At 49.0% G+C, this 26175-nt stretch overlaps 1 protein-coding gene across 2 annotated transcripts in view; it reads right to left on the reverse strand.

The window, feature by feature from the left end:
• The window catches only part of PCSK6 (proprotein convertase subtilisin/kexin type 6), a 152107-nt gene extending 126669 nt beyond the window's left edge, over positions 1–25438 (reverse strand). The window contains exons 1-2 of one of the 2 annotated variants that reach the window (XM_034667955.1): positions 25186–25438; positions 8943–9047 (exon numbers count right to left, since the gene is read on the reverse strand). In XM_034667955.1, coding sequence (XP_034523846.1) covers positions 8943–9047; positions 25186–25329 — 249 coding nt within the window. In that variant the 5' untranslated portion in view covers positions 25330–25438. The remainder of the gene's footprint in view (positions 1–8942; positions 9048–25185) is intronic. The other variant, XM_034667956.1, reaches the window with a different exon arrangement.
• Between the last annotated feature and the right edge of the window lie 737 nt (positions 25439–26175).

The following is a 26175-nucleotide window of genomic DNA, read 5'->3' on the forward strand; positions in this document are numbered from 1 at the left end:
ACAGAAGGAGCTCACTAAATGCTTCTTGAACGCAGGAAAAGTTCAACGATTACATTTCAGGTTATAAATATAACCACAAGTAGACCTTTAGAAACACATTTCAGCGGAGAAAACGCGATTGAGTCTTAATGACCACCCGATGACCTTGATTGATTTTTTTGTGGAAGATCAACCATAAGTGATTTGGGTCAAGAGCAAGGTTTGCCAAATGCCATGTCTGGCTCAAACACACATCATCTCTCTGAGCACACCTGTATAAACCTGTATAAAACGTCTTGATTTCTTCAAAGTCATATTTTGAAGGTGGAACTTCACACTGACCCTTTTCCTTTTATCTATTTTTTTGTATGTTTCTCGCTAAACATACAGCATATTTATCATAGAAAGTTATTTGCCCTGGGGAAGAGAATTCTAGGCCTACAGAAGACGTCATAATCTCCCAAAGGTTACGTGAATAGCCATGGTTCTTTTGCCGGGCATGCCCCCCGCCATCTTTCTTCTAGAGAAGTCAAATTAAAATTAGGCATCTGGGGAATGCCATTCTTAGATAAGGTAAAATGTAAAGATGTGTATAAAGAGGCAACATAAATGAGCAGGATCCCACCAGATGGCCTGCAGTTGTCACAGGTCATCAATGCTACTGAACAAAAAATTGTCCAAGTGTCATTCCGGCAGGTGCACCTTGGGCAGCCCTGGTCATATCCTCTTCCCTGTGCGCCACAGGCATTCTGCCAGACCAGAAGCTGGCCTAGCACAGCCGTCGGAGGCTTGACAAGTGATAAAGGGCTTTGTTTTGTAGCTTCCTCCCATGAGCCAGTGTCACCAGTGAGAGCATGAAAGCCCAGCTCTGTTCCACCCGAAGCCACCATGTGCTCATGCCCTGCTGCAAAGCCCTCACCGGTTCATAGGGTCCCCACTATGGCTTCGGAAGCCTCAGGAAGTTGGTAGGAGCTAGAAAGTCCAAGAGGGGGGCTCCAGAGTCTCTGCCCTGAGATGGAGCTAAGGCAACAAAGACCATTCACAGAGGTCCTTGTCCCCACACCCTCTCAGGACCCCGCTATCTCCAGGGAAAGAGCATGCATCTGAATCAAGCTGCTAAACTCCCTTAAAGAGCCCACTGGTACGCTCAGTTCATTGCGAGTTAATTCTGTATAGGTTCCGTGTTCCATGCACCATTGTATCCAGAGAGCGTGGGAGACAGCTTCTGCCAGCTCTCATTTTTCTTTCTCCCTTAGCATCATCACAGCGAAGGGTAGCTTCTTCTATAATTGCTGAAGGACAGGGAATTCCCTCTACTGCCTGCTTGTGAGTAAGCCAGCCTGACTGCAGGCCAGGAAATAGCTGTGGAAGAAATCAGAGGCCAGACCCCTGAGAGCCCAGGTGCCACCAAATCCTAAGACCTCCTCCAGGAGAGAACGAGCTCACCAGAAGAATGTAGACGATAACCCTGTCTCACCCTGCCTGTAGGAGGCTGGGTGGCCAGCCTGGGCTTCAGCCTCCAATCTGTAAAGTCAAGGGGTTGGGTCAGCCCTTTTCTGAGACGCCTTTATACTCCATATTCTCGGATGCTTAAGATCTTGGTTCCCGTCAACAATGACTCCTCTCAACACCTTGGCCCCAACTATCAACCAGGTGAAGAGCGAAGGAGCTAACCCATGGAGTGGGGAATTGAAAGAGAGAAAAATAATACTCTCCAACAAGTGCAAGTCACCTTACAGCTTAGGCCCCTGTCTCATGACAGGCAATGGTTAATGCACACGTGAAATGAGCCAGGAGCGAAGCTGAGGTCTTCTTCCCCTAGGGCCTAGGGTCCCTCAAAAATGGAAGGACAGGCAAACGTCCCAGGGAGACCCAGAAACTATAGGCAAAGTGGTGTGGACATGAGCACATGATTGCTTTTTTCCTCTGGAGAGAGAGAGAGAAAGAATCCAGAACTTTCATCAGCTTTGCAAAGGGGCCTGTGATTCCAAAATGGGTATGAACCACTGAATTCAGCGAGGCTCATGGAGTAGAAAGTGGATCAGGGCTTCCCATGTGAGGAATTGAGAAGTGCAGTAGCGCTTATGTTCCTGGGGGTGAGGGGCAGAGGGAGCAGCCCGCCAAGAGAGCACTGACTGGACAGCCTCCTTACAGTCTGCCTCAGTGAGCCGCCAGAGCCTCCCTGAGGGTGGGGTGGGGGATGTTGGGCTGCTCTGGCGTTTGCTCAGCTGGAAACCCAGGAGCCAGGGCAGTAGATGAGGGAGAAGAGAAGGAAGATGAGCCAACAAAATAAAGGGTATTCTGACTCAGTGTAGAAACCCACCCCCCCCCTCCTCCCATGTCATGGAGGTGACTGGGGCCTAGCCCCAAATCTGCTTCCTCCCCCACAGCCACAGCTGAAGCGATGTGTAGGCCATCTCCAGCCCTGGCCATCCGACCTGAACCACATGGGCCACGGACCGCTTCACATTGGTGAGAGACGACAGTACTCATTCTGCCCGTTTTGGAGACTAGGAAGCGTGAAGGTACTTTGGGAAACTGGCTCTCCTCATTCATTTGTAAGTCAGTTCTTACCCTGCGGAAAGGAAAGAGAAGGTGCCCCTGTCCCCACCTGAGTATCACTTGCCTCTACTCATGGACAACGGAGGGGTGACCAGAGCCTAAGCCCCCGCCCCCGCCGGTGTTCCCGCAGTCAACACCGGCCAGCACGCCCAGTGTCCAGCTAGCACTGTCGCTACTGTCATCATTGGAGGCTTTAGCTGCACACGATGCAGCGTGATTAATTCATTCAGGCCCTTTTTCGGATTTTTGTCGTCATGGTACGAAGGCAGGCCACGATTCACTTCTAACGTTGTTACATAAAAAAGAAGGGGATAAGCAAATGATAACAGATACAACTTGATTATGCGAACCTACTCTGTGCAAACAGATACGTTTCAATAAACGTTGACTAAGTGTCCGTCCACTATTTCCTGGGTGGTCTGCTAGACTCGTAAAGCAACAAAACAATTGAGATGTGGCCTTGGCCCTCGAGAACTTTATAATTCACTGGCAAGAGATGGGCTCACGCGCTTCTATCTGTAAGCTCCTCCGCCTCAGGTCGGCTTACCTTCCCATCGCCTCTCCTTGGGGTCTGGGAAACTGAACACTCTCCCCAGCCTCGTGTTCCTGGCCCCCCGGGAACCACGTGCAGCTCCCGCCAACCCCGGCCCTGTCCGCTTACCAGATCCCAAGCACACTAAACCACTCATCACTCCCACCAAACACTGCCGTGTGCTCCTGTGTGCTCCCACCTGGGCCTGAGATCTTGGCGCTATTTCCAAAATGGCCAGGAAACAGATGTTTACAGGAACAAAAGGGAGGAGGCTGTGGTCAAGTAAGTTCGACAGCTGCCGAGCCAGACAGGCTCCTTTCCTGCTCTCGTGTGCACGGGGAGCCTCAAAGGGGAGGGCGGTACGATTTCTCCTACATCCATGTGACCACTAAACCCTTCAAGATGGCGCCTTGCCTGAGACCGCAGGCAGCTCGGAACGAATGCCGGACGTGGAGCCCCCACCTAGACCCTCTCTGGCCCTGCCACTGTGATGCTCAAGCGTCGGACTGGGACAAGAGTAGTGAGATAAACAGACATGACCCTTCCACGCCTGGAATCCAGGGAGGAAGTCTCACAAGTCTAGAATATAAACATGCAACTGTAGGGAGAGCAAGTGAAGTCAGAGGACATGGAGCTAACTCCTGAGAAAAAACACAGGAGCTGAGACGAGAGAGGAAGAGACACAGTGAGGAAAGGCAGTCTGCAGGGGGAAAGAGCCAGTGCCATGTGAGGAGGGTTGGAAAGGCCAGTGTGGCTGGGGTCTGGCGGAGGAAGAAGGGCCCCGGGAAGGACCTCCCAAGGGCCAGGGGCAGCACCACAAGTGTGTTTCACAAGCTCTCTTGGGAGGGTCGCGAGCAGACTGCTGAGAGGAAGCCCACAGCAGGCCAGTAAGCGGGGAGGGCAGTGGTCCAGGTGAGAGAGGGCGGGGTGCAGGGGGCGACATGGGACAAGGGCAGCACGGGGTTGTATAGGAGGCAGAACAAGTGTGGTGTGAGGGAGGTCTGCTGCTCACGCCGCGGATGCAGATGGCACTTCTCTCTAGGACAGAGGCAGGGTCAGAGGCGGTCAGCTGGGTGGGGGATGGCGTGGACTTCAAGATGTCTATGAGGCATCCAGGCAGAAGCATGGAACGTGCTAGTGAAATAATAAAGCTCCATCTTTCAAAGTATATTTTTAAATTCTAACTTTTTTACCGATTCTTACTAGCCATTCCACTCAGCCCAGATGGGTCGTCCTGAAGACATGAAGAGACAGCTGGAGATTTCTCTTGTCCCCAGATGGACAAATCCATCAGACCCTGAGTGGCGGCCCTCCCCTGCCCTCAGCCCCGCACAAGTTCATCGACCCAGAGATCAACTTGGTCACTTACTGTCTCTGTGCTTGAATCTGCCAGGAACTTTTTGTTTGCACTTTGAATGGCTCTAGCACACAAAACTCTCAGATAAAATTCCATCTGTGGTTAATGGAAAGATCTGCTTAAATGTTGCATCACTCCTGGAAAGAAACCTGAGCTTTGATTAAACTCTGGAGGCAAAGTCCCATCCTACAAAACAGAATGTCTACTCTGGTCCTACGAACAATTTCCAACTTCTGAGCTGAAAGCACTGAAGGGAAGCCTCACACCGACGGCTCCCACCGCCCCAGAAGGAGCCATGGAGGGCCTGCCTGATAACATCTTTATCCTTCCATTTCTGTCATCAATCTGGCTGAGCACGGAAAGGAAGGGAAGGGCTGAACCACAGTCATCACACTAAAATGTAAGGGTTGGAAGTTGCAGCCAGCCACGCCGAACTATAAGCCAGCTTGGAACAAAATCAGAACAAGTAATTTAAAAAAAATTTGTGAGCCCTTACAGCCATTGGCCGATGCTTCTGTAACATCCACCCTTCTCCAGACTTTTGGCAAAAGAACAAGTTAAAAACAAATGCTTTCAGTTTGCTTAAATGACAGCCCTTGGAAAAACCCAGTGACTGATACTATGCGCAGAGAACAGTCGGGCTGTTCTCCCAAGCAGAGGGCTGATTCACAAAGCACTTGGAGCAAAATGGCCCTTTTCAAGGATGGTTAGAATAAACATCAAGTAAAGGTAATTAAGAATGTAAAGAAAATGACAGCACAATTCTGGTACGGGATCAACGCAAAAAAAACCAAAACAAAACAAAAACGCTTAATACGTGTGTGTGTCTGCACGCGTGCCTGTGTGCGTGGGCAGTGAAAAGCAGTCTTCAATATTCCCTCCCCACTCGTGTTTTGTTTTATTTTAACAAACGTCTACTCTATCAGCTCTTTTGTGAGGTAGGGTGGATTGTAAATTTCATCCCTTATCAAAGCACTTTTTATACAGTAGGGACTGGAGCTAATTACAATAAAATACCATCTGCATTCGATCGCACTGTACTCGAAGCCCTGTAACATTCATTTCCAGTTCGGTCATTCAAACCCAACGGCGACTTTGCATTCCAGTGTCTCTGAATAATATTAACTCATCTTGTCCTTTCCTTAACAATACTAATCACACAATCTCCAAATGCCTAGGTGTCGCAGAAATGCTTCGCTGATGTAGGAAAGCGTTCTGGAACGCTGCAAGGAACAGTGACACCAAACACTCGTGTAAAACAGCTAGTTTTGGTCAGTATTTCATCAGAACGATGAGGCAGAGTAAATATTAGTTAGTCAGACTGACAGCTAATTGATTTGGTTTGTATTCAACTAGACTGATTTAAACAGGGTTACTTCACTTGCGATGCTGAATTCATAATTGGTTCAGATGTCTCTACGTTTTCCCTGCGGCTACAAATTTAATTAGTGCTGAGAGAGCAGCGGCCAATCGCACAGAAGTCGCAGGCAGGGCTGGAATGTGCAGGCTGTTTACCTTGTCTCTCTTTCTTCTGTAGTGGCACGATGCTTTGATAGCAGCCCTGCCAGGAGCTTATTAAGCTCTTGTATAAAAAGGACTTTTATTTGGAAAAAACCTAACTGCCATAGCCTTTGCTAAGAGAAAGCCTATCCTTCCTTCTCTTCCCTTCAAGGACACAGCTGATCGCTGGGAATGGTTTGTCCTCAGTCCCAAACTGAGCGGAGGGAGTACTTGGAATGCACCTCCAATGACGCTGCAGCAGGAGGCGGGCGCGGACACTCCCACCCCGCACTCAAGCCTTCCCCGGGCTCCTTTGCCGCCTCAAACAATCTCATGCCCGACTCCCATGCCCTGCTCCTCTGGGGGCTCACCCAGGGCAGACACCTCCTGGGTGAGCATCTCTGCCTCCCCTGGGGGACAGGGTCTGGTACCCAGCAGGTGCACAATTAATATTTGGGGAAGGAAGAGAAGCACAGTCAAGTTGAATACCTTGAAATGTTTTGGTTTTTAGATTTTTTATTTATTTACTAGAGAGCGAGAGCACAGAGGGAGAGGGAGAAGCAGACTCCCTGCTGAGCAGAGAGCCCGACGTGGGGCTCGATCCCAGGACCCTGGGATCACGACCTGAGCTGAAGGAAGATGCTTAACTGACTAAACCCCTGTTGTTGTTTTTTTCAAAGATATATTTATTTATTTATTTATTTATTTATTTATTTATTTAGAGTGACTGGGGAGGGACAGAGCAAGAGGGGAGAGAAAATCCCAAGCAGACTCCGTGCTGAGCACAGAGCCCAACATGGGGCTCCATCCCAGGACCGTGAGATCGTGACCTGCGCCGAAATCATAAGTTGGACGCTTGGCCAAATGAGCCACCCAGGTGCCTGGGATACCTTTAAATGCTTGAAAATTTAGTCACTTAGGGGAAAAAAAAAGGATGCCTATAAAACTAAAGTCCTATTTCAACTCTGCCATAGTTCTAACAATGGAGAAACAGCTTACTTCTCAGAACGCCCTGTGGAAAAGGGGCCAAGAAATGCCCTGCCCCATTATCTTCTCATTGCATGCTTCTGTTGGGGGATGCGGGCTCCCCCATTCAAATGGCTTGCCCTTTGTTGTAACTATCTGAGCGGTCACAATTTAATAACTCGGAAGACTTCCGAGGAAGAGCAAGGACGTCATCTTCACAAGACAGAGCACACTGTTTGCTTGGAAGGGAAACTGTGGAGGGCCTGGCAGCAACTCTCTTCCTAGCTCAGAAGTTTCTTGATGCTTTCACAGACGCTGCTGCTGTCAATCTCAGTACCCCCCTTGCAGCCTCAAAGAATCCACATTTCTTTGGTGACCAGCACAGAGTACCCCTTCCACCCAGTTTTGCACCAATGGAAGCATCGGGTCTGCTCATCCTTCTCCATTTGCCCCATCCTGTGGGAATCTGCAACTATAATATGGCTCTGCTCCCAAGAGGAAAAAAAATATACCAGCCCCTTTGAAAAATAGCCCCTTCCAATTCCACGGTGTGAACACACGCAGGTATAATCATAGCCCCTAGCATCAGGTGAGCTGATGGACTTAAAATGTTCAAGCATACAGTAGTCCCTCAATAAACATGGAACTCTTTTCCCTGCTGGGAAGGAATAATGTGATTAGCACAGTGCTTCATATCTGTTTCCTTCTATCTATCCACCTATCCATTCGTCCACCCGCCTATAAAATCAATTTAGAAATACGTACAAGACACGTCGATGTCGTCACAGCCCAATTACATGAATCAGTTTCTCATGGGCCCGAAATCAGAACACCACAAAGTGATACTCTGGAGAAGGGTGTTTCAGGTACTGTGCCCAGAGATAAACCATCTCTCCCACCCCCCGACCCCCCAGCTCAGCCATTAAAAAGGAGCCACAACTGTCAGTGGAGTGGCTTGGGACAACCCCAAGAACCCGTTTCTCCATGGAAACTTAATTATTAATATTCTGTGGGAATAAAGAAATAGTGCTGTGTACCAGCTTGAAAGCCCAAACTAACATTTAGCACATTGCTTCTAAGAGAAGGCAATTTCCATGTTCGAAAACTATGATTTACCAATGGCCTTGTTTCTTTGTTGCTCTTTCTTTCTTTCTTTGTTCTGCTACTATTTCTCACATGAACTTCATCTGCCCTCCTAACACTCATCGCCCTGTGACAGATCACATATTTTTCTACTTGCTGCTTCATTTTCTATCAGCCTGACCACCCACTCCAATGGCACTGCTGTGGACAGAGCCTGACCCGTAGCTGGTATTCCAACGTCACCTGCTGAATGAAATGAAGTCCTCGAAAGCTAACCTGACCACCTTAAATTTTTAGGCTTACCAAGTACCTGCTGACTGGCATTTGTGAAATATTAGTCTCAAATCTATGCAGAGAGGACATGTAATTAATGACCCTGTAAACATGAATTATAGGAAAACAAATTGTTAGCCTCTTTGCAAATTATATTTGTTCTAATCTCAAAGATCACATGAATTTTTAAGGGGAAAACAGTTATATTTACTGCCCAACTTTTTAAATTCATGGTAACAACTAAGACATGTGTTATGACAACCATAAAAACATCCACCGGCCCAATCTCTAATTTCATTACTAAAACACCAACTTGAATTGCCTAGTCTTTTTGCTTTTGTGGCTAATATTCATATACTTATCTCCTCTGATTACTGTAGGTTTTGTTGATTTTTGAAGATTTGAAATATCAACAGATCTATACTCATTTGATTGTCGCTTTGAACTGAAGTCCAGAGTTGAAACTCTCCAGTCTGACAAGGAACCAGGTATTTTGAGCATTCAGATGGTCTCACGTGCGGTTGCGTGTCTCTCTTGCCGTATTCGAAGAGGATAAGGAAAACTAATGACTGTGTAGCATCACGTTAACATTCAAGACTCAGTTATTTTTAGAGCCACAGACCCAAACAAAAAGCGAACAACACTCCAGGCCTTAGGAAAGGGTCCTGTCCAGGGGGCAGAGATCTGTACCTGGGGCTCCATTCTGAGGAAGGTATGAGGGCCTCTGCTACTCAAGGTCGATCTTTTAAAGGTTTTGCTATGGTAAAAATGGTAGTAATCTTCCAGGTTTCCAATCTGCAAAACAAGAAGCAGGATATTATCGGTTAACACAGTCTTCTTTTATTTTTTAAAAAAGATTTTATTTATTTGTTTGAGAGAGAGGGCATGAGCAGGGGGGAGAGACAGGAGGGAGGGAGAAGCAGACTCCCCGCTGAGCAGAGGGCCCGATGCGGGGCTCGATCCCAGGTCCCTGAGGTCATAACCTGAGCTGAAGGCAGACACTTAACCGACTGAGCCACCCAGGGGCCGCCAGTTAATACAGTCTTAGCAGCCAGCTTCAAAAATCCTCCACCCTACAAAAATCTTCCCTGTCTCTAAGAGACTCATTCTGCTCCCAAAGGAAACATACCCTCCATTGTGCTTTCCCACCCATCTCTCCGGCCCGTATTCAGTGTTTACAAACACGAAGGTGGATTTAGAGACTCCTTTTGGGATAAACAATGCGGGGTAGTATTTCCACTGAAGCACACAGTCCTCCAAATCTTGTGGTAAGTTCACAGCATTTAAAATTTGTGCTCTCTCGGCCAAGTTTTGTAGACAAGAATTAATGTTCATTTAGGGTCAAGCATCCCTGAAGTAGCTAAGTCAGTGTCAAGTCAGGCCTGCACCAAAATATTCTTTTATAAACAAACTCCATCCTCTCCACCCCACGGGTAAACTGAAATATCTAAGAATGAACGTTCGCTCCCAAGTGCAACAAGGGAGCCAAAGAAAACACGTGGGTCCATCTGCTTGGGGATTGTGAAAAGGTCAGATGAGAACATCCAAACCCCCAGGGTGTCCCAATTTTCTGCCAGGGGTGGTTTGTCGAGACAGATTTCAGCTTGAGGGTTGGACAGGACCAAGAGAAGCAATGGACGTGGCCTTCAGGACAGGCGGGCCCGCGTGCCTCAGTGACCCTTGAGGGTCAGGACATTGTTCTCAGAAGACCTGCTTCTTGTTCTGACTTCTGCTGGTTGTTGAAACTAGCTTGTTGGTCACCATCCTTGAAAGCAGAGCGTGTGAAATGAGGCTGGACCAAATGTTACACAGACTTTCGAGTTGCCCTTCTCAGCCTAAACCATCCTAGTTTCTTTTCCAGCTTTGACCAAAGGGTGAATTTAGGACAATTCATACTCTAGAGCGTCACGTCTCTGGTGATTCTGATACAAACCTGGTTCCAACCCTGCCCTCCCCCTTCACCACCACTGGCCATGTGACCTTGGGCAAGGGCATTCGCCCTCCATGAATCTTGATTCCTTCTGTGTAAGATGGGGAAAAGACTTCCTACCCACTGGAGTTAAGAAGAAAGTCTGCGCAACTCACAACCACCTTTGGCTACACCCACCACACTCGAGCCATGTTGTCTGCTGCAACCTGACCCCATGAGGGCTGACTGGCCCGGGGAGAGACCTGGAGGGATATGGATGCTCTGAGTGGCCATTTCCACATCTTTTCACAATGGGGAGAGTCCTCCAGCACTCCTGCCCTCATTTCCAGCAATCCCGGGCAGCCTGGCTCCCTCCTGCTCCCAAGTGGCAGGAGATACCCTGTCTGTCCTTGAAATTAAAATCCTCCTTTTTCACTTAAGCTTGTTCCTATGTGTTCCTGTCACTTATGACTATGGAACACTAACTACTACGATAGTCGTGAGGATTAAATAGGTATCATCTCTATTGTGCCTAGAGCCTGGTGGGTATCAACCAGTGCTGGCTGGTGTGGGGAGCTGGGTGGGACTGTCTGGCTGGCTCCTCTCCACAGCAACTCCATTCTCCTCCCTGGGACCAGGATGCTTTAGATTTTGGCCAAATCTGGGTCTGCATTCCAACTTGACCCCATCCTGCAGGGTGACCTGGGCTTAAGGCCCTGAGTCTTAGTTCTTGGTGAAAACAATAACTACTGCCTTGAAGGGTTGGTCTAAGACTCAAATTACATAAATCTAGAAAGAGCTAGCAGGGCGCCCAGCAGGTAGTAAGTGCTCAATAAATGGTTTTCTGCAATGAAGATTCTCCGTTCATTTTCTACCTAGAGGCATTTTTTTTCCTGTGATCATAAACCTCATGATTTGGCCCCATTTCACACAAAAGCACTTTTATTCTCCTACAGATAAGTCACCTTGCTCACTTCTTCAACAAAGTTAATTGCCATATACGTCAACGCCTCCTCTTAATGCATGCCAGAGCTGTGATTTAGAATCAGAAACAATAATGGAGTCTTAACTTCAAGCTGTATTTAATCAGCCTGTTTGCTTCTAAGCTGCTACCATCCCTGGGAGATGTTTCACAACTCCTAGTCTTTTAACTCTGGGCATTCAAGTCAATTCCCATTCAGGGACACGGAGAAATGGAGAGGTGAATCAAATTTGCTGGCAAAGGGACGGGTGGCTTGCAGAGCGGCTGACCCTAAGCAGACTTATATCAGGGCGGCCCTCAAAGCCATTCAGGGCAGCACCTGGCCTTAGGGCAGCCATGCCAGGCCAGAGACAGCCAACCCCAAGGCCATCCAGCTTCCTGACACTGAACCACCATGACCATCCTTAGCAATGGTTCAAAGGATCTGAGCTAACGAGAGCTGTTCTGCTTGAGCAATCCTTTGGAAGAAGAGACACTCCCTCACGGTGCTGACCAGGCAAAGCAGGCCGAGTGGCCACAGTGACCAATGCCACATCTGTTTGGAAACTTATGTCCAGCCCAGCATGGGGGCTGAGGGTCTGGGAAGGACCACTCCAATGCAGAGGAGAAGGGGATACCAGTCAAGGCTGTCTTCCAACCCCTACAAAGCCTGCCGCAGAAGAAGCTGGAATGTGTCTCAGCAAAAAAGGCAAGGGGGTCGGGGCATTGGCTCTTCATAATCTGAAAGCAGCTGAAGGGTCCCTCTGAGATTCTGGGTACCTCTGTCTACCTTCTGGGTCCTTATGGAGTAGGGTTGAGGGGGAGGGGAGCAGCCACATTCCTTCCTCACAACCAAAGAGTTGAGGCCAGATATTGTAATTCAGGGCAGCCTGGGACACAAAGTGTCACCTGATACTGGAATTACTGTGAGGGGAGGACCAAGAGCCCAGATTCTCAGGAGGGAATCACGACACCGTGAGAGCCTTGACTCCCTAGTGCGCATGCACTGTCTGCAGACCAGATTAACGTGATGCCCCAGGTAGGGCTACAACTGTCCTCCCAAAGCCTGTGGAGAAGCTGTGGTTAATAAAATACCAATTCATTCAGAGTAGGGAGCCGAAAACTATGGCCCATGGGCCAAATCTGGTCTGCCTCCTATTTATCTTATTTTTTTGGTGGTAAAATACACACAATATAACATGTACCAGTTAACAATTTTTAAGCATGCAGACGGTTGAACGGCACTGAGTGTGTCCACAATGCTGTGTGGCCAACACCACCATCCGTCTCCAGAACTTTTTCGTCTTCCCAGACTGAACCGGCACCCATTTCACTAACTCTCATTTCCCCCTCCCCACCATTCTACTTTCTGTCTCTGTGAGTTTGATAACTTGAGAGAGCTCGTATGAACAGCATCATTTGCGTTTTTGTGACTGGCTTATTTCCCGAAACATGATGTCCTCAAGGTTCATGCACGTCGTGACGTTTGTCAACATGTTTTTCCTTTTTAAGGCTGAATAATTCCCTTGTATGTGTAGACCACATTTTGTCTATCCATTCATCCATTGATGGAGGTTGGGTTGCTTCCTCCCTTTGGCTATCGTGAATAATGCTGCTATGAACATGGGTATGCAAATATCTGTTCATGATCCTGCTTTCAATGCTTTGGACCATATATACACCTCCCGTTTTTATCAATCAAAGCTTTACGGGAACACAGCCACACCCATTCACTGACCTACTACCCATGGCCGCTTTCATATTATGATGGCAGAATTGTGGAATTGCCACTGAGACCCTCTGGCCCATGAGCCTGAAACATTTCATATGTGGACTTTAGAGAAAAAGTCTGCCGAACGATGATTTAGAGCATTCGCTGCTGGGTATATTTTGGGAGTCTAGCTAAGTCTCTGATGATGAACATGGCTTCTCTAAAGGTTGGGGACAACCAGGCCACATGCTGAGGGGCTCTGCTTAGAAATACAAGCACAGCTGCTGTCCCAGCACCAGGAGCACCTCATTTGATCATTGAGCTGTCCTTTTTCCAGGAACCCTCCTTGTCAGATGACCCAGGAGCTCACTCCCATCTGTCTGACTCATGCTATACTGCCCTCTGCCATGGCCCTCCCCTGGCAGAGGGCATGGGTCAGGAGTATGAGGTTTTCACCATGGGAAAAAGGTCAGAAAGGATCAGGAGTGGAAAAGCAGGAGATGAGTGCGCCTGACTACTGTAGATCACCGTCTAGTGAGAGTCATCTCGGCTTGGCCGATGCAGCATTTACTATGTAGCTATTTCTTCCTCCCTCCTCCTCCCCCACCCCATCTAAATCCTTCTCTGGTCCTCAGCTAGTCTGCCACAGCAGTGTCGACCCCAGGTGTGCCCCTCCCAATTCGGAGAGCTGCTCCTTAAGATCTCTGGGTGCCTACAGGAGCTAAGAGGACAGGATGGCTGGGAAGCACCCATTCTCCCATCCAAGTACTAACCAGGACGGACCCTGCCGAGCTTCCACAATCAGATGAGATCGGGCACATTCAGGGTGGTATGGTTGTAGACTGGAAAGGCCCCATTCTCGAGGTCACTGGGGACACGGCCACTGGCCTGGTTAAACATGAGGGACATCTGATTGTTCTGTGGCCCTGACCTACAGATAAGGGTATGGGAAAGAACCATGGGCATGGCCCCATTTTACAGATGGGAAAACAGGCCCAGGGAGTTAAGCCCAATTGTTACCCCCAGAGTTTCCCAATTCCTGAACCAGCAATTTCCCCGCTCGGCCCACAAACGAGTAGGTGACAAGATCTGACACCAAATGACCTACAGATACACAAATTCGGGTTTAGGATGATTGCAACGTTTTTGATACACCTCCAGGGTCAAACTGACAAGAGCCGGAATCATAAGAATGAACAGAAAAATGGGCAGCATAAAGACTTCTTGAAATCAAGGTAATCTCTTAAGTGAGGAAATATCCTTATATTGATTTGATTTTTGTACTGATATTAAGGAGCTCCTCCTCCCGACTTGGCAGGCCTGGCTATTCCGTGCTGTGATCCTGCAATACCGCCCAGGGCAGTGTTTATGCCAAGCTTCCCCGTCCTCTGGTGGCCACCGTGTCCCGAGCTCTGTGCACCACGTCCCGAGCCAGGATGGAAGCAGCCTGTCTTTATGAACACGGGGTGCAGGGGCTTCCACGGAATACCGCTGTTTGAGGGCCCTGGAAGCCTCCCCTACCTTCCCCTCCTTGAGAACGGAAGAGAAATTTTTCCCCCAGCATGCCAGGCTGTCTTCCTGTCCTGCTCAGCTCCGAGCGCTTCCAAAACCTCAACTAGCTCTATATCGATGAAGCTGATCTCTAGTCTACAAGGTGTCTTTTTTTTTCAAGTCGTAACATCAAATTTTAGTAAGTGCCTTTTCTCTTTCTTGTCCATGTATTTTCACGATGCATTAATTAGAGCCAGTCCCTTAGTACCCCATCCAAGAAAATGAACAATCTGCTGAATATGGAACGCTCATGTCTCCTTACTCAACAGTGATATGTAATTATACACATTAGTTGATAAAATTGGTAACATCATTAAAACATCATTAAAAACCCTGCTAAATGTTCTGGGCCAGAGCATTGCAAGAAATGAGATCAAAGAACCCACAATTAAAAGAGTTGAGTGTGGTTTCTCCTTAACAGGGTGCTCTATTAGACTTAAAAATAAAATCTAGATAATGTATGCATACGGTACAAAATATGGACAATACAAAGATGCATAGAGTTTGTAGGGAATGGCAATTCTCCCTCCTTCTCCTGCCTCCCAGCCACTGAGGGTCCCCAGATTTTACTGGGTGCCCCCGGCTCACGACAAGAGCAGCTGACCCTTGCTGAGCGCTCACTGCGTCCCAGACAGGAAGCTCACAGTTCAGATGCATTCACCTGTTAGATTCTCACAACAGCCTAATGCAGTAGATGCTATGATTATTCTCATCTTGCAGTTGGAGAAACTGAGGCACCAAGTGGTTAAGTAAGACTACATCTTTAGTAAGTAGCACCATCAGGATTTGAGCTCAGAGTTCACACTCACAACCATCGCCCCTTCGCCTCCTGACACATTTCCAGCATCAGTGGCCATGGGGGACCCCACTCACCTTGGCTCTCATCTTTAGCAGTGGGTTTGTTCACATAGGGCCAAGGGGCTCAACGAGTGTTCACTCTTCTTCATTTCAAGCAGAAATCAAGGGAGCCATTTATTATATTCCATGCACGCATCTATCCCATTATGTCTATATGTAAGCGCATGGGTGCACGTGTACGTATGGATGGATATATGTTTATGTATTTATATGTGCATGTATGTATATGGATGTGAGTGTGTGTCTATATGTATGTACTCAAATATGTGTGTGTATACATGCATGCATGTGTGTAGATGGATGTGCAAATGTTTGTGAGTGTATATGTGTGTGTATTCAGGTACGTGTGTGTAGGTACATGGATGTAGGAGTCTGTATGTCTGTACACATAGATGTGCAAGCGTCTATATATACATGTCAGACATGTGTGTATATGCATGTGTGTAGGTATACAATTGCGTGTGGGTGGTCATGCAAGATTCACCAATAAATGGCTCTGAAATACAACCAGGCGAGGCTTCGGTTTTCCCACTGCCCCCATAGCCACGTAGACCTCCTGAGCCCACTGCTAACTGCCCTAATTCAGAAGTGCTGGGTCCGGCTCTGCGGCCACCACCTCGGTCAGTCAGCTGACAGCATGAGCACAGCAGCTGTAGGCCAGGCACCACCCCATGAAGGTTCCGGTTCCAGGGGTCCTGCAGCTGTGGGCCAGGCACCCCCCCCCCATGAAGGTTCCGGTTCCAGGGGTCCCAGCCGCCAGTGCGCATGTGGATTCTGAAACCTCTCCCCCGGAGACGCTGAGCTGCAGCCCAGGACTGTGTTGAATCCCTTTCCAGGAGGCTGCCCCTCGCTTGCCTGGCCAATCCCCACGGGCCTTCCAGGCTCAGCTCAGCGCCAGCTCCTCTGGGAAGCCTGTCCCATGCTCATGGGTCCCGAGCACACTTGGGCTCTACCGGCTGAGTCCTCGGGGGAGCCCAGGCCATACCCCAGCCACCTCTGTCTCCTTGCTCCCGGCAGAGTGTAGCAGGGGAGCAGCCCCTGTGCTGTGCCCCAGATGACTCCCGCCACAACCAGAGCAGCCATCCTGGGGTCGGCATCTTCTTGCCCCCCTCACCTCCTTCCAGATCTGCTCCTCCTCCCGAGGAGTCCCGTGTCTTGCTGAATGGCACCATATCCTCCACATGTGTCCAGTGCTACCAAAGCCCTGCAAGGGACCTGTTGCAGGGTTCTCAAGCCTGTCTGAACCCCATCGCCACCACACCAGCAGAGGGGGTCCCGTCACCCTACTTGCACCAAGGCAGGTCCCTGGCCTCTAACTCTCTTCTGCACCATGACTGCCATTTCCACCCCAGCTCTGCCCTTCTCTCAGTGGAGGGAGACTCAGCTCCTTACAGGGTACATAAAGATCTCCAGCACTGGGCCACGCCACCTCTCTGGCCACAGGCCTGGCCCCCCTGCCTGCATTACCTCTGTCCTCCAGTGATGCTGCTGTGCGTGAGGGACACCGCTGACACCTGCCGATTCACACCTCTGAGCCTGCTTGTGCCAGCCCCTTTACACCAATAAGACTACCTCCCGCTCTGTTTTTTTTTTCAAGATTTTATTTATTTATTTGACAGAGACAGAGACAGCCAGCGAGAGAGGGAACACAGCAGAGGGAGTGGGAGAGGAAGAAGCAGGCTTCCAGCAGAGGAGCCTGATGTGGGGTTCGATCCCGTAATGCCGGGATCATGCCCTGAGCTGAAGGCAGACGCTTAACCACAGTGTCACCCAGGCGCCCCTTCCGCTCTGTTTTTAACCATCCTCTGAGCTATCACTGCCTCCAGGAAGCCCTCCTAGACCTCCCAGGTCCAAGTCTGCCCTGATTGCTGTCACAACCCACCCTCCCTCCATCCTTCCACTGTAAGCTCTCAAAGGCAGGAACTATCTGTAAATCCTTGGGCCCTGGCAGTGGCAAGAGCGTGGCAGGAGCTCAAAAAAATGTTCGGTGGAATGAACAGACTTCAAGTGACACTGGAAGGACACACATGTCTTCCCTTTTCCCCCTACATAGTTGGTTCTCCCTGGGGCCAACGAAGACGCCATGCCTGCCAACCCCATGACTGCTGTCTTGCTGTCAGGGCTCTCTCTATAGCCCCCCTCCCAGGACAGTCGTGAGGCTGTGGAGCCAGGCAGACCATCTACCAGCTGTGTGGTCTGGGCCGGGCCCCGTGCAGCTCCTTTGAGCTCCCAAGGGTGCCGGCAGAACGAGGCAGGTCATATGTGACTCTGGACTCCATCCAAGTGGCCTGGCACCCTTCATTCATGGCGAGCTAACTGGCCTTGGAGAGGAAGCCTCTCGAGGACTACAGGTGGGACGAGTGTAAATGGACTGCACAGCCAAACAAGGAAGGAGCAGAAGCCAAGTGTGGTGGGGGAGTGGCCTGCGCTGGGGATGTTTACAGAAAAGGCCTCTCTTGCCCTGTGTTCTTTTTTTCTCCCCCCTGTAAATTTGAGTACATCCAGCTTCATTCAAATCACTGCTTCTATAGGGCAGGTGTGAGGTTTGCAGGATCTGCGGGTGCTGGCAGCTGGGGTGCACACTGCCTTCCTGAAGAAAAAGATGACTTGTCATTTTTTGCAGCTCCTAAGCCACAGTGTAGAGCCCCATCTAATATATTACATTTGATTTGCAGCAAGTCACTGATGAGCGTGCCAAATCCACCCCAAATAACATCGGATCATTCCAGAGGTCCACCCGCCTGCTCGGCTCTCCAACGGACGTGACCTCAGACGCAGGTGCAGTTCCCTAAGTCCTCAAGTCAGCAAGCCGGGCTGAGGGGCCAGGGAGTTGGCCAAGTGCCTGCTTCGGTCAGTGCACAAAAATGCCACCCCAGCTCCCCAGGCTCCCACGGTTAAATCCGCCTCACGGGAACAGCTGATAAGCAGCCACGCAATGTCACAATTCAAGGTCTCAGAAATGAATGGGCTGTAGATGAGACTTCTGACTTTGCAAAAAATAACCTCTTCACTTTATCACTCCCAAAGCCTGCCCTTGGCTGGAAACAGATGTTTCAAGCCCCGTCCGCTCACCGCTGCAGCGAGCCGGCCCCTGGAGCTGCTGGTCTGCCCGGCAGGCATCTTCCCAGGGGCCTTTGGCTTTGGGGGAAGAGTCTATGTTTCAAAGTCACGAGTGTCAGAGTTCAGTTATATAATATTATTGATCCCACTTGGTCTGCTTAAGAAAAACATAACTAATTAGAGCCTCTAAAAACCTACACACCAAATTAATTCTGTCTTGCTCTGGTGACTCCTACCTGAAGAAAGTTATAAATACAGATGGCCACTGAGCCTATATTTAGCCGGCACTGAGTTACCTGGTATTTATAATTAAGGAAGCCCAGAGAGGGAGAATGAACATTTTGTTGTTATTTTTTTAAAAGCATTAAAAAAAAAAAAAACCCTGCTTCCCATTTCGGTCACATATACACATAGCGACATTCTGTTACTGCAATAATTACAATTCTGACCCAAGTTAAGATTATTGCACAATTTCCGAGTCTCCTAAAATTGCTTTCTTCAACACATATCCACCCTGAGTCTGCAATTAAGCTGCTCGACTTCCTACAAATTCCTGAAAAATCATTAATTTTTACTTAGCAACCTTCATTTTTCTCTTCCCTGAAGTTGCCAAACCAAATGGTCTGGCCTCCTATGAGGAGGTTTAATTTACATATCTGGCCTCGACCTATACCTCTCACACCCACAAAGAGCCATCTGAAAAACTCTACAATCTTGACTTTGAAGATCTTCCTTTTAAACCATTTACTGGTTAAAGGTTTCTTTACAGCTGTCTGGAATTAGTTATTTTACCAGATTTCTAAAGCCAACCCTCCTTTTGTATTTATTTTTGTTTCATTTTGACTGAAAAATAAAAAGTAAGACTCCTCCTCCTGAAAAAATTCAATCCTAAAACCATGTGGGGCACAGAATACCCTCTGGTATGTGTGGGTAGGGCATGGGGGGAGACTTGGGGTGGCCCAGAGCAGGTCAGAGGGGGGTGTCCATGCTGGGAGGGGGCATCCCAGTCTGGGTGTCAGAGTCCAAGCATGTGAGAAGCACGTCCACACAGCGAGATGTAGACAGGATACATGCATACTGGTTACCCAGGGGGAGGAGGATCAAATATGGTTAACACACTGGGCCAATGAGAGCATTTTCTCACTGTTGGAGAAGAAAACTGGAAAAAACTCTATGGTGTTGGATTGGAATTGGACAGCCATGTGAATTTAGTTTTCAAGACAGAGAGACAGACAGACAGGCCTGTAAGCAGCAGCACCCAACAGCAGTGAACCCACCCAGAGCCCAGGTCTTGGCTTCTAAATACCATTTTGTATTAAAAGGAACCAGGGCTTTTTGGAGAAATGGCAGACTCCAGAGTGAGGACAGGGAAAACGCAGGAGGAAACTTTAATATCACATTTGGAGAGACAGCAAGAAAAGAACTCTAGAGACATATCACTAGTACACGGGAACCAGCCTTGAAAGGCACCCACAGGCCAAATGGGGGACCAGTTGAGAGTCAAAATAAATAATCGCTCTCATAGGTTACAGTCCAAGAATAAAATAGGAAACCAGGAGTCCATACACTCAATAACAAGCCCCAAGCTGTATATGAATTGGCTATTTTTACATAGTCTCAAAGTACCTCTCTGCAAAATATTTACTGATTTATTAAGGGGAAAAGAAACCTGACAGGCAGACAAAGCCCCTTTAACCAAGTCAGCAACAAGCACGCCACCAGCAATGAGGCAAACTGAAATGGGGGCCTTGGGGTTGGACACAGTGGGAAGCCAGTGTCACTTCTTCTTCTTTTTTTAAAGATTTTATTTATCTGTTGACAGACAGAGAGACAGCCAGCGGGAGAGGGAACACAGGCAGGGGGCGTAGGAGAGGAAGAAGCAGGTTCCCAGCGGAGGAGCCCAATGTGGGGCTCGATCCCAGGACCCTGGGATCACTCCCTGAGCCGAAGGCAGACACCTAACGACTGAGCCACCCAGGCGCCCTGCCAGTGTCTCTTCTGAGAGACTCTTGCCCAAAGTGCAGAACCCGAACCTCACTGAGAACAAACAGCAGACAAACCCCCAAGGGGGGGACCTTCCACAATATAACTGGCCTGACATTGGCAAGTGCCAAGTCACAAAAGTCAAGAGAACGTTGAGGAACCACTCTAGACCCGAGACAGTAAGGGAGAGTGCTATGGGAAGCCATTATTGGAGCCTGAAGCCGAGGAAAAATCAGTAATGCTGATTTTTATTTACTTATTTATTTATTTAAATTTTTGACCTTTGTTCACTGTGCATTTTATTAATTTCAAATTTTAAAATATCACATTAAAATGCTCATTACCTTGGTTACTGAGTTTTCTTCTGGCGTCCAGCTCTTACACTTTGTGCCCGAGGTGAGCACCTGCCCTCTCCTCACCCTAGGCCTGACCCCACAAAAGAGCCCCGATAGCTGTACGTAACACGTGACTCCGAACAGGACCCTTTCCTGTGAAGACTGCTGTTGGGCAGGTGGCAACAGTGACTGAGGTGTGAAGGTCAGACAGCACAAGGTACCATTTGCAATCCCCTGGTTTCCATGGTGCCACAGTCCCGTAGAGACTGGCCCTGTTTATGAAGAAAGACGCAGCAAAGGATGAAGGGTGATGAGGTCAGTTCAGTGACGTTGTATACTGCACTCCCAACTCTTTTTGAGAGTTTGTGGTTATGACATTTTTTAAAAAAGAATGTTTTAATTGCAATACAAGGTAACTAGAATCCCTCCCCCCGCTCCTTTTCCAAATAAAGCCTAAAGAACTTGTCTAGAATTAAAGACAACACCTGAATCACTTCAATACCATCTCTTTGGTGAGTTGGTCCTTGGAACCAGGCCTTCCTCCCTCCCATGAAAGGAGAACCCATTGGGCCCACAATTACTTTGCAAAAGCCAGTGGGGTTTATTTCCAGGGCAGATGACTGCTGGTGTCAGGAGGCTGCTCGAGGCCTAGTCCTGCCCCCGCAAGCTGCCCTCCCATGCATCAGGGGCCCAGCTCCTCACCCCAGCCCCCTAGGCTGCTCCCTACGTCCTGTGTGGTGATCTGATAGTGAGGACAGGTTCCTGCCCTGTGTCCCTGCTGCCTGCTAACTGCTCTGCGACATGTTTGGTCTGCAGCTGGGAGAGGTACCCTCCTTGCCCACAAAGCCCAGGCAGGGACCCCATGACAGGGAGGAGGCAGGCAGGTAGAAACTCAGGGGACCCAGTTTTGCCAGATCTCCTGAATGCTTCTGGAGAAGCCAACACTCGGATTCGACAAGAGTTCTCCCAAGTTTTTAATATTGGAAACTAATTTTAAAACGTTAATACCACTGTGCAGCCTACAGGCCTCAGGGATCCCGTGGTCCCTGCAATGGAGGGACCCAGACATTTGGTCTAGACTTCCCTGACTCTAGGAGTCCCACTGCTTGCTTTTCTCTTTCTGAGTATGCAAGACATAAGGGCATGGGCTTATCCTCAGAATGTCTCACCTGGAAAATGCACCAGGGGAGAGAAGCACCGGGACACGCTCAAATTTGCTCTCAGCAAAAAGCATGTCAGCTTGTGAGTGGAGTGAAGCATGTTTGTGACCTTTGGCACCAATGGCTGTACAGAGCACACCTAGAAGGCTGCTTACACCGAAGATCCAAGAGCAAAGTGACACTAAGCACCCAAGGAAACCACGTGGGGTCCATCTGGGGATCTCCAGAAAGAGAGGCCAGCGCTGGGCTGTTGTTTGGGGCTGCTTAACTGAGGAAGGTCAGAAGGCTGCAAGGTTTGGGCGGGGGGAAAAGAAAGAAAGGATTTTTGTCCTTATGAAAGATATGTTTAAAATTCGAACTTTAATATCTAAAACACTCTCACTGGAGAGCAGTTATCCTAAGGGAAATTAAAAAAGATTTTAGAGAAATTAATCTTCAAATTTTTCACTTTAAAAATAAATAGCTCCTATACCCCAAAGAAGTGAAAGCAGCGACTTGAATAGATATTTGTACACCCATGTGCATATCAGCACTGTTCACAATTGTCAAAAGAAGGAAGCAATCCAAGTGTCCATCAATGGATGAATGTGGTCTATGCATACAATGGAATATTATTCAGCCTTAGAAAGCAAGGAAATTTTGACACACGTTACAATACGGGTGAACCTTGAGGACATTACGCTCAGTGAAACAAGCCAGTCACAAAAGAACAAATATCATTATGATTCCACTTTGAGGAAGCACCTACTGTGGTCAAATTCATAAAGACAGAAAGTAGAATGGCAGTCACCAGGGGCTGAGGGAGGAGGAATGGGGAGTTAGTGTTCACCGGGTAGAGTTTTAGTTTGGGTGGATGAGAAAGTTCCGGAGACAGATGGTGGTGATGGTTGCCTGACTATGCATTTAACGACACCAAACTCTACACTTAAAAATGGTTAAGATGGCAAATTCTATTATGAATAGTTAACCACAGTAAAAATATGTCTCCTCCACAGTCGCTCCCCACCTCTGCTTAAAACTGACTCCTCTCCAATGTCACGTGGGGTGCTAGGGACCTCAGCCCCAGTGACAGAGGCATTTGGAGGCACACAAGGGAGAAGGTGCAGCCCAAGGAGCAGAGAACAGAGAGCAGAGCACAGCCAAGTTGCCCAGCTGTAATTACTAACTACTCTCGGCTCCAGGCAGCTCCTGCCCTCCTGCGTCTCTATTGTGTGGTTTCCCTTCCAGGGGAAAAGGACACTGGGGAGGAGATAACAATGCTCTTGGAGACGGGCCAGGTGTCCATCCGCAGGGATGGCCTTGAAGCTGTGCTGAGCAGACAGTCCCATACCAACTTTCTAGGCTGACTCCTGGGGGCTTGCCCACTGAGCCAGGCAGCTTATGTCACATGAAGATATGGAAAACTTGAGTCCAACCGCATTAGTGCCCGAACCCAGTAATGCCAATTAAAAACGGACGTAAAGAGAAACATGCTCTGTCATTTGGCTTCTGTGACTCAACCCCAAGCCAGTGATTAAAAATGAAGAAGCTACCGAGGAGGCAGCTGTCATGATTTCACCAAAACACAACTGGAGGGACACCCTTTCCCGGTGGCAAAGCACATCCTGGTTGTAAACTAAAAACAGGGCTCGGTGTGATCATTTTCAGGGTAGCCCTTTTACAGTGGCATTTGGGGCTTTTCGTGCCAGCCGCTGTGCTAAGTAAGGAATCAGGGACCCGGATGGCTGCCCGTCTCTGGCCCCTCCTGGCCCCTAGCTTCTCCTCTCTCAAGGGAGGGGCTGGGTTCGCTTTCCCTTCCCTTTCATGCTAACATTATGATTTATGGACTATTTGGCAATAAAAAATTTCGACAGAACTTCTGTATTCAAAGCAAAACTTCAGAAGCACTCATTCATAGGCGAGAAGTCATTGTTGGAAGTCGAGTGGAAGAAAACGTCTCCAGTCTGCCCTCTCGCCTCTGCCCGTGATTCACCGAGACAGTGCCCTCGACAGTGCCCTGTGAACAGGGGGACTGGATGAACACCCACCCGCCCACGTCGCCAGCTTCTTCTGCAGTGACCCTGCTATGTATGTTGCATATTTACTGCTAGTGATGCCCACACGGGCTGCTGGGCATCTGCCTCTTCTCCCCTTCATTCTCTCAGCAAGTATTTGAGCAGCTTTTTGAGCCAGGCACTGTTCTAGGTGCGGGGCGGGATCCAGTAGGGCTTGCCTACCGTGCAGGACCTGCCTCCTGGAGAGAGGCCAGCAGGCGTGAGTTCCATAGGGCAAGGGGAGGGAGACCCAGAGGAAGCCCTTCTGCCCAGCTGGTGCTCGGAGGGCAAACTCTGTTAATGACTGGCCCGAACGCACCCTAAGACAGAAACAGACACACGCATTCTGAGAGGCTGGCGCCCTGCTGGCGGAGCCAACATTTTCTACCTGGCTTTCCAGGAAAGATGGGGCCAGGTAGAGAGAGAAAGGTCACACCAGGGAAGGATGGCAGGCCAAGCCGGGGGGTGGCAGAGGGACCCCAGTCATCCCCTTGCACAGACTGCAGGGGACACTCTGATGGGACTCCAAGTCGCCCTCTTGGGCCTTGCAGTTAGGCAGCCCAGATCGGAACGGCAGCTCCTCCGTTTAATTGAAAAGAGGCTCTGGGCAAGTGCCTTAATTTCTTTGCACCTCGAATGTGCAATGGGGATTGACTGTCCCACCTCCACGGTTGTAGGGAGGGTGAATGGGGCTGGCACATGGCAAGCTATCGTGCAGATGCCTCTTCTCACACCATTTCTTAAAGAAAAGAACATGAGGGTGTCTCACTTGCCACAAAGCCAGCTGTAAAGTCGGCTCAGGAACAAATCCCATTTGCCCTTTGATTCTAATTTAAAAAAAAAAAGTGGACTTCTTTACTTCTTTATCAGTGGTTCCTGTGGGGAAAATAATCTCTCCTAGACGGAAGCAAAAGGTCAGCATGCACAGTAGCACCTTGCTGGCCAGGCCTGCGGGGCCCGTGGGCACAGGAGCTGTGCTCTGGGCACTCAGGGACGTGCACACCTGCGGGGACACAGCGCCACACGCATGCGGCTTGTACCATCCGGGCACGTGGTAGTCTCCCGTGTCTGCCGGTCCACGGGATTTTTCAGTTCCCCGAGACTAACTTTTCTCTTACCCCTTTCATTCCTCTCCACTGTTATAAAATACAGCTGCCAATAAATGATCGATTCCAGGCTGACACCTTTTTTTAGGTTCTAGACTTCTGATTCTGTAAAACGAAATTCATGCCTTATGTCATCACTCACGTACCCAAGTCTGCAAAGATAAATTCACTCCAAGTGAGAGACGTGCTCATTAGGTACTGTGAGCTCCTGTCTGATTTATGGTCGCCACTTACTAAAGCTGAGAACTGGTATTTCTAACGCGTACCTTCACCGACAGATACTCAAGATGACACGTTCCCTTGACAGCAGCAGAAGGATCCAGCAATTTTTCTGGCGACTCACAACGCAATGGCTGCACACCGGCTCTCACCGGGCTTAGTGGCTGCTCTTCATGAGCTGGGCGATCCATGAGGACCTGACGTGGCTGGGCTGCCACCCGCTCTCCCTCCCCTGGAATGACCGGCAAATTCCCACTGCCCTGCCCCCACGCTCACTCAACACTGTTTCTACCAGATGTTGCTGGGAGGTGGAGGGTAGGGTGTGGCAGAGGGAATGTGTGTCATGAAGCCCAACAGAACACAGCAGTCTGTGGTCACTTTCCCCCTTGCCTTGCCTGTGGCCCTGTAGGAAAGGGGCCAGTTGGTCCTGTTTTTCAAGAGAAGCTAGAAATTCAAATTTCTATCTGAAATCTCCCAAGGTTTAAACGTTGAGAGCTATCCCAACTTTGTAAAAACATTCTAGTCAATGTAAGGTACAGCTGGGGGGCTCTGCTCATGCCTGGATCACCACATGACCTGGTTTCCCCAGAGGGCCTTCAACGTGGTGCTCAGCAAGGCTCCCGGCTGGTGCTGACTCACCCATCTATGGACCATCATCCATTTCCAGGGACCAAGCCCTGCTTTGCATTTCATGACCCATCCCCCTCAGAGTCTCTGCTCAGCCAGAAACAGACTCCAGATTCCCACAGTGTGTTTCACAGCACCAAAGGTTCCAGAGTTCTCTGTAGATGGCCTCCTTTTGAAGACTTCTGTTCTGTTCTATTTCTCCCCAGTGACAAGTGCAGACACAAACTTTGTCAAACGATCACTCTGATTTCTCAGTGATGGGTCTAATTACTCAACACGCCTCCTTTCTCACCTCTTTCTTTTTCAAATCCAGGCTGCTTTTCGTCTATCTCTGTCAGCTTGTACATAATTCCTACATATCCGCCTTACTTGGAAAAGCACAAATTGCCTTCCATTTCATTTGATTACCC

This window comes from Ailuropoda melanoleuca, chromosome 9 (assembly GCF_002007445.2).
Source record: "Ailuropoda melanoleuca isolate Jingjing chromosome 9, ASM200744v2, whole genome shotgun sequence".
NCBI lineage: Eukaryota > Metazoa > Chordata > Mammalia > Carnivora > Ursidae > Ailuropoda > Ailuropoda melanoleuca.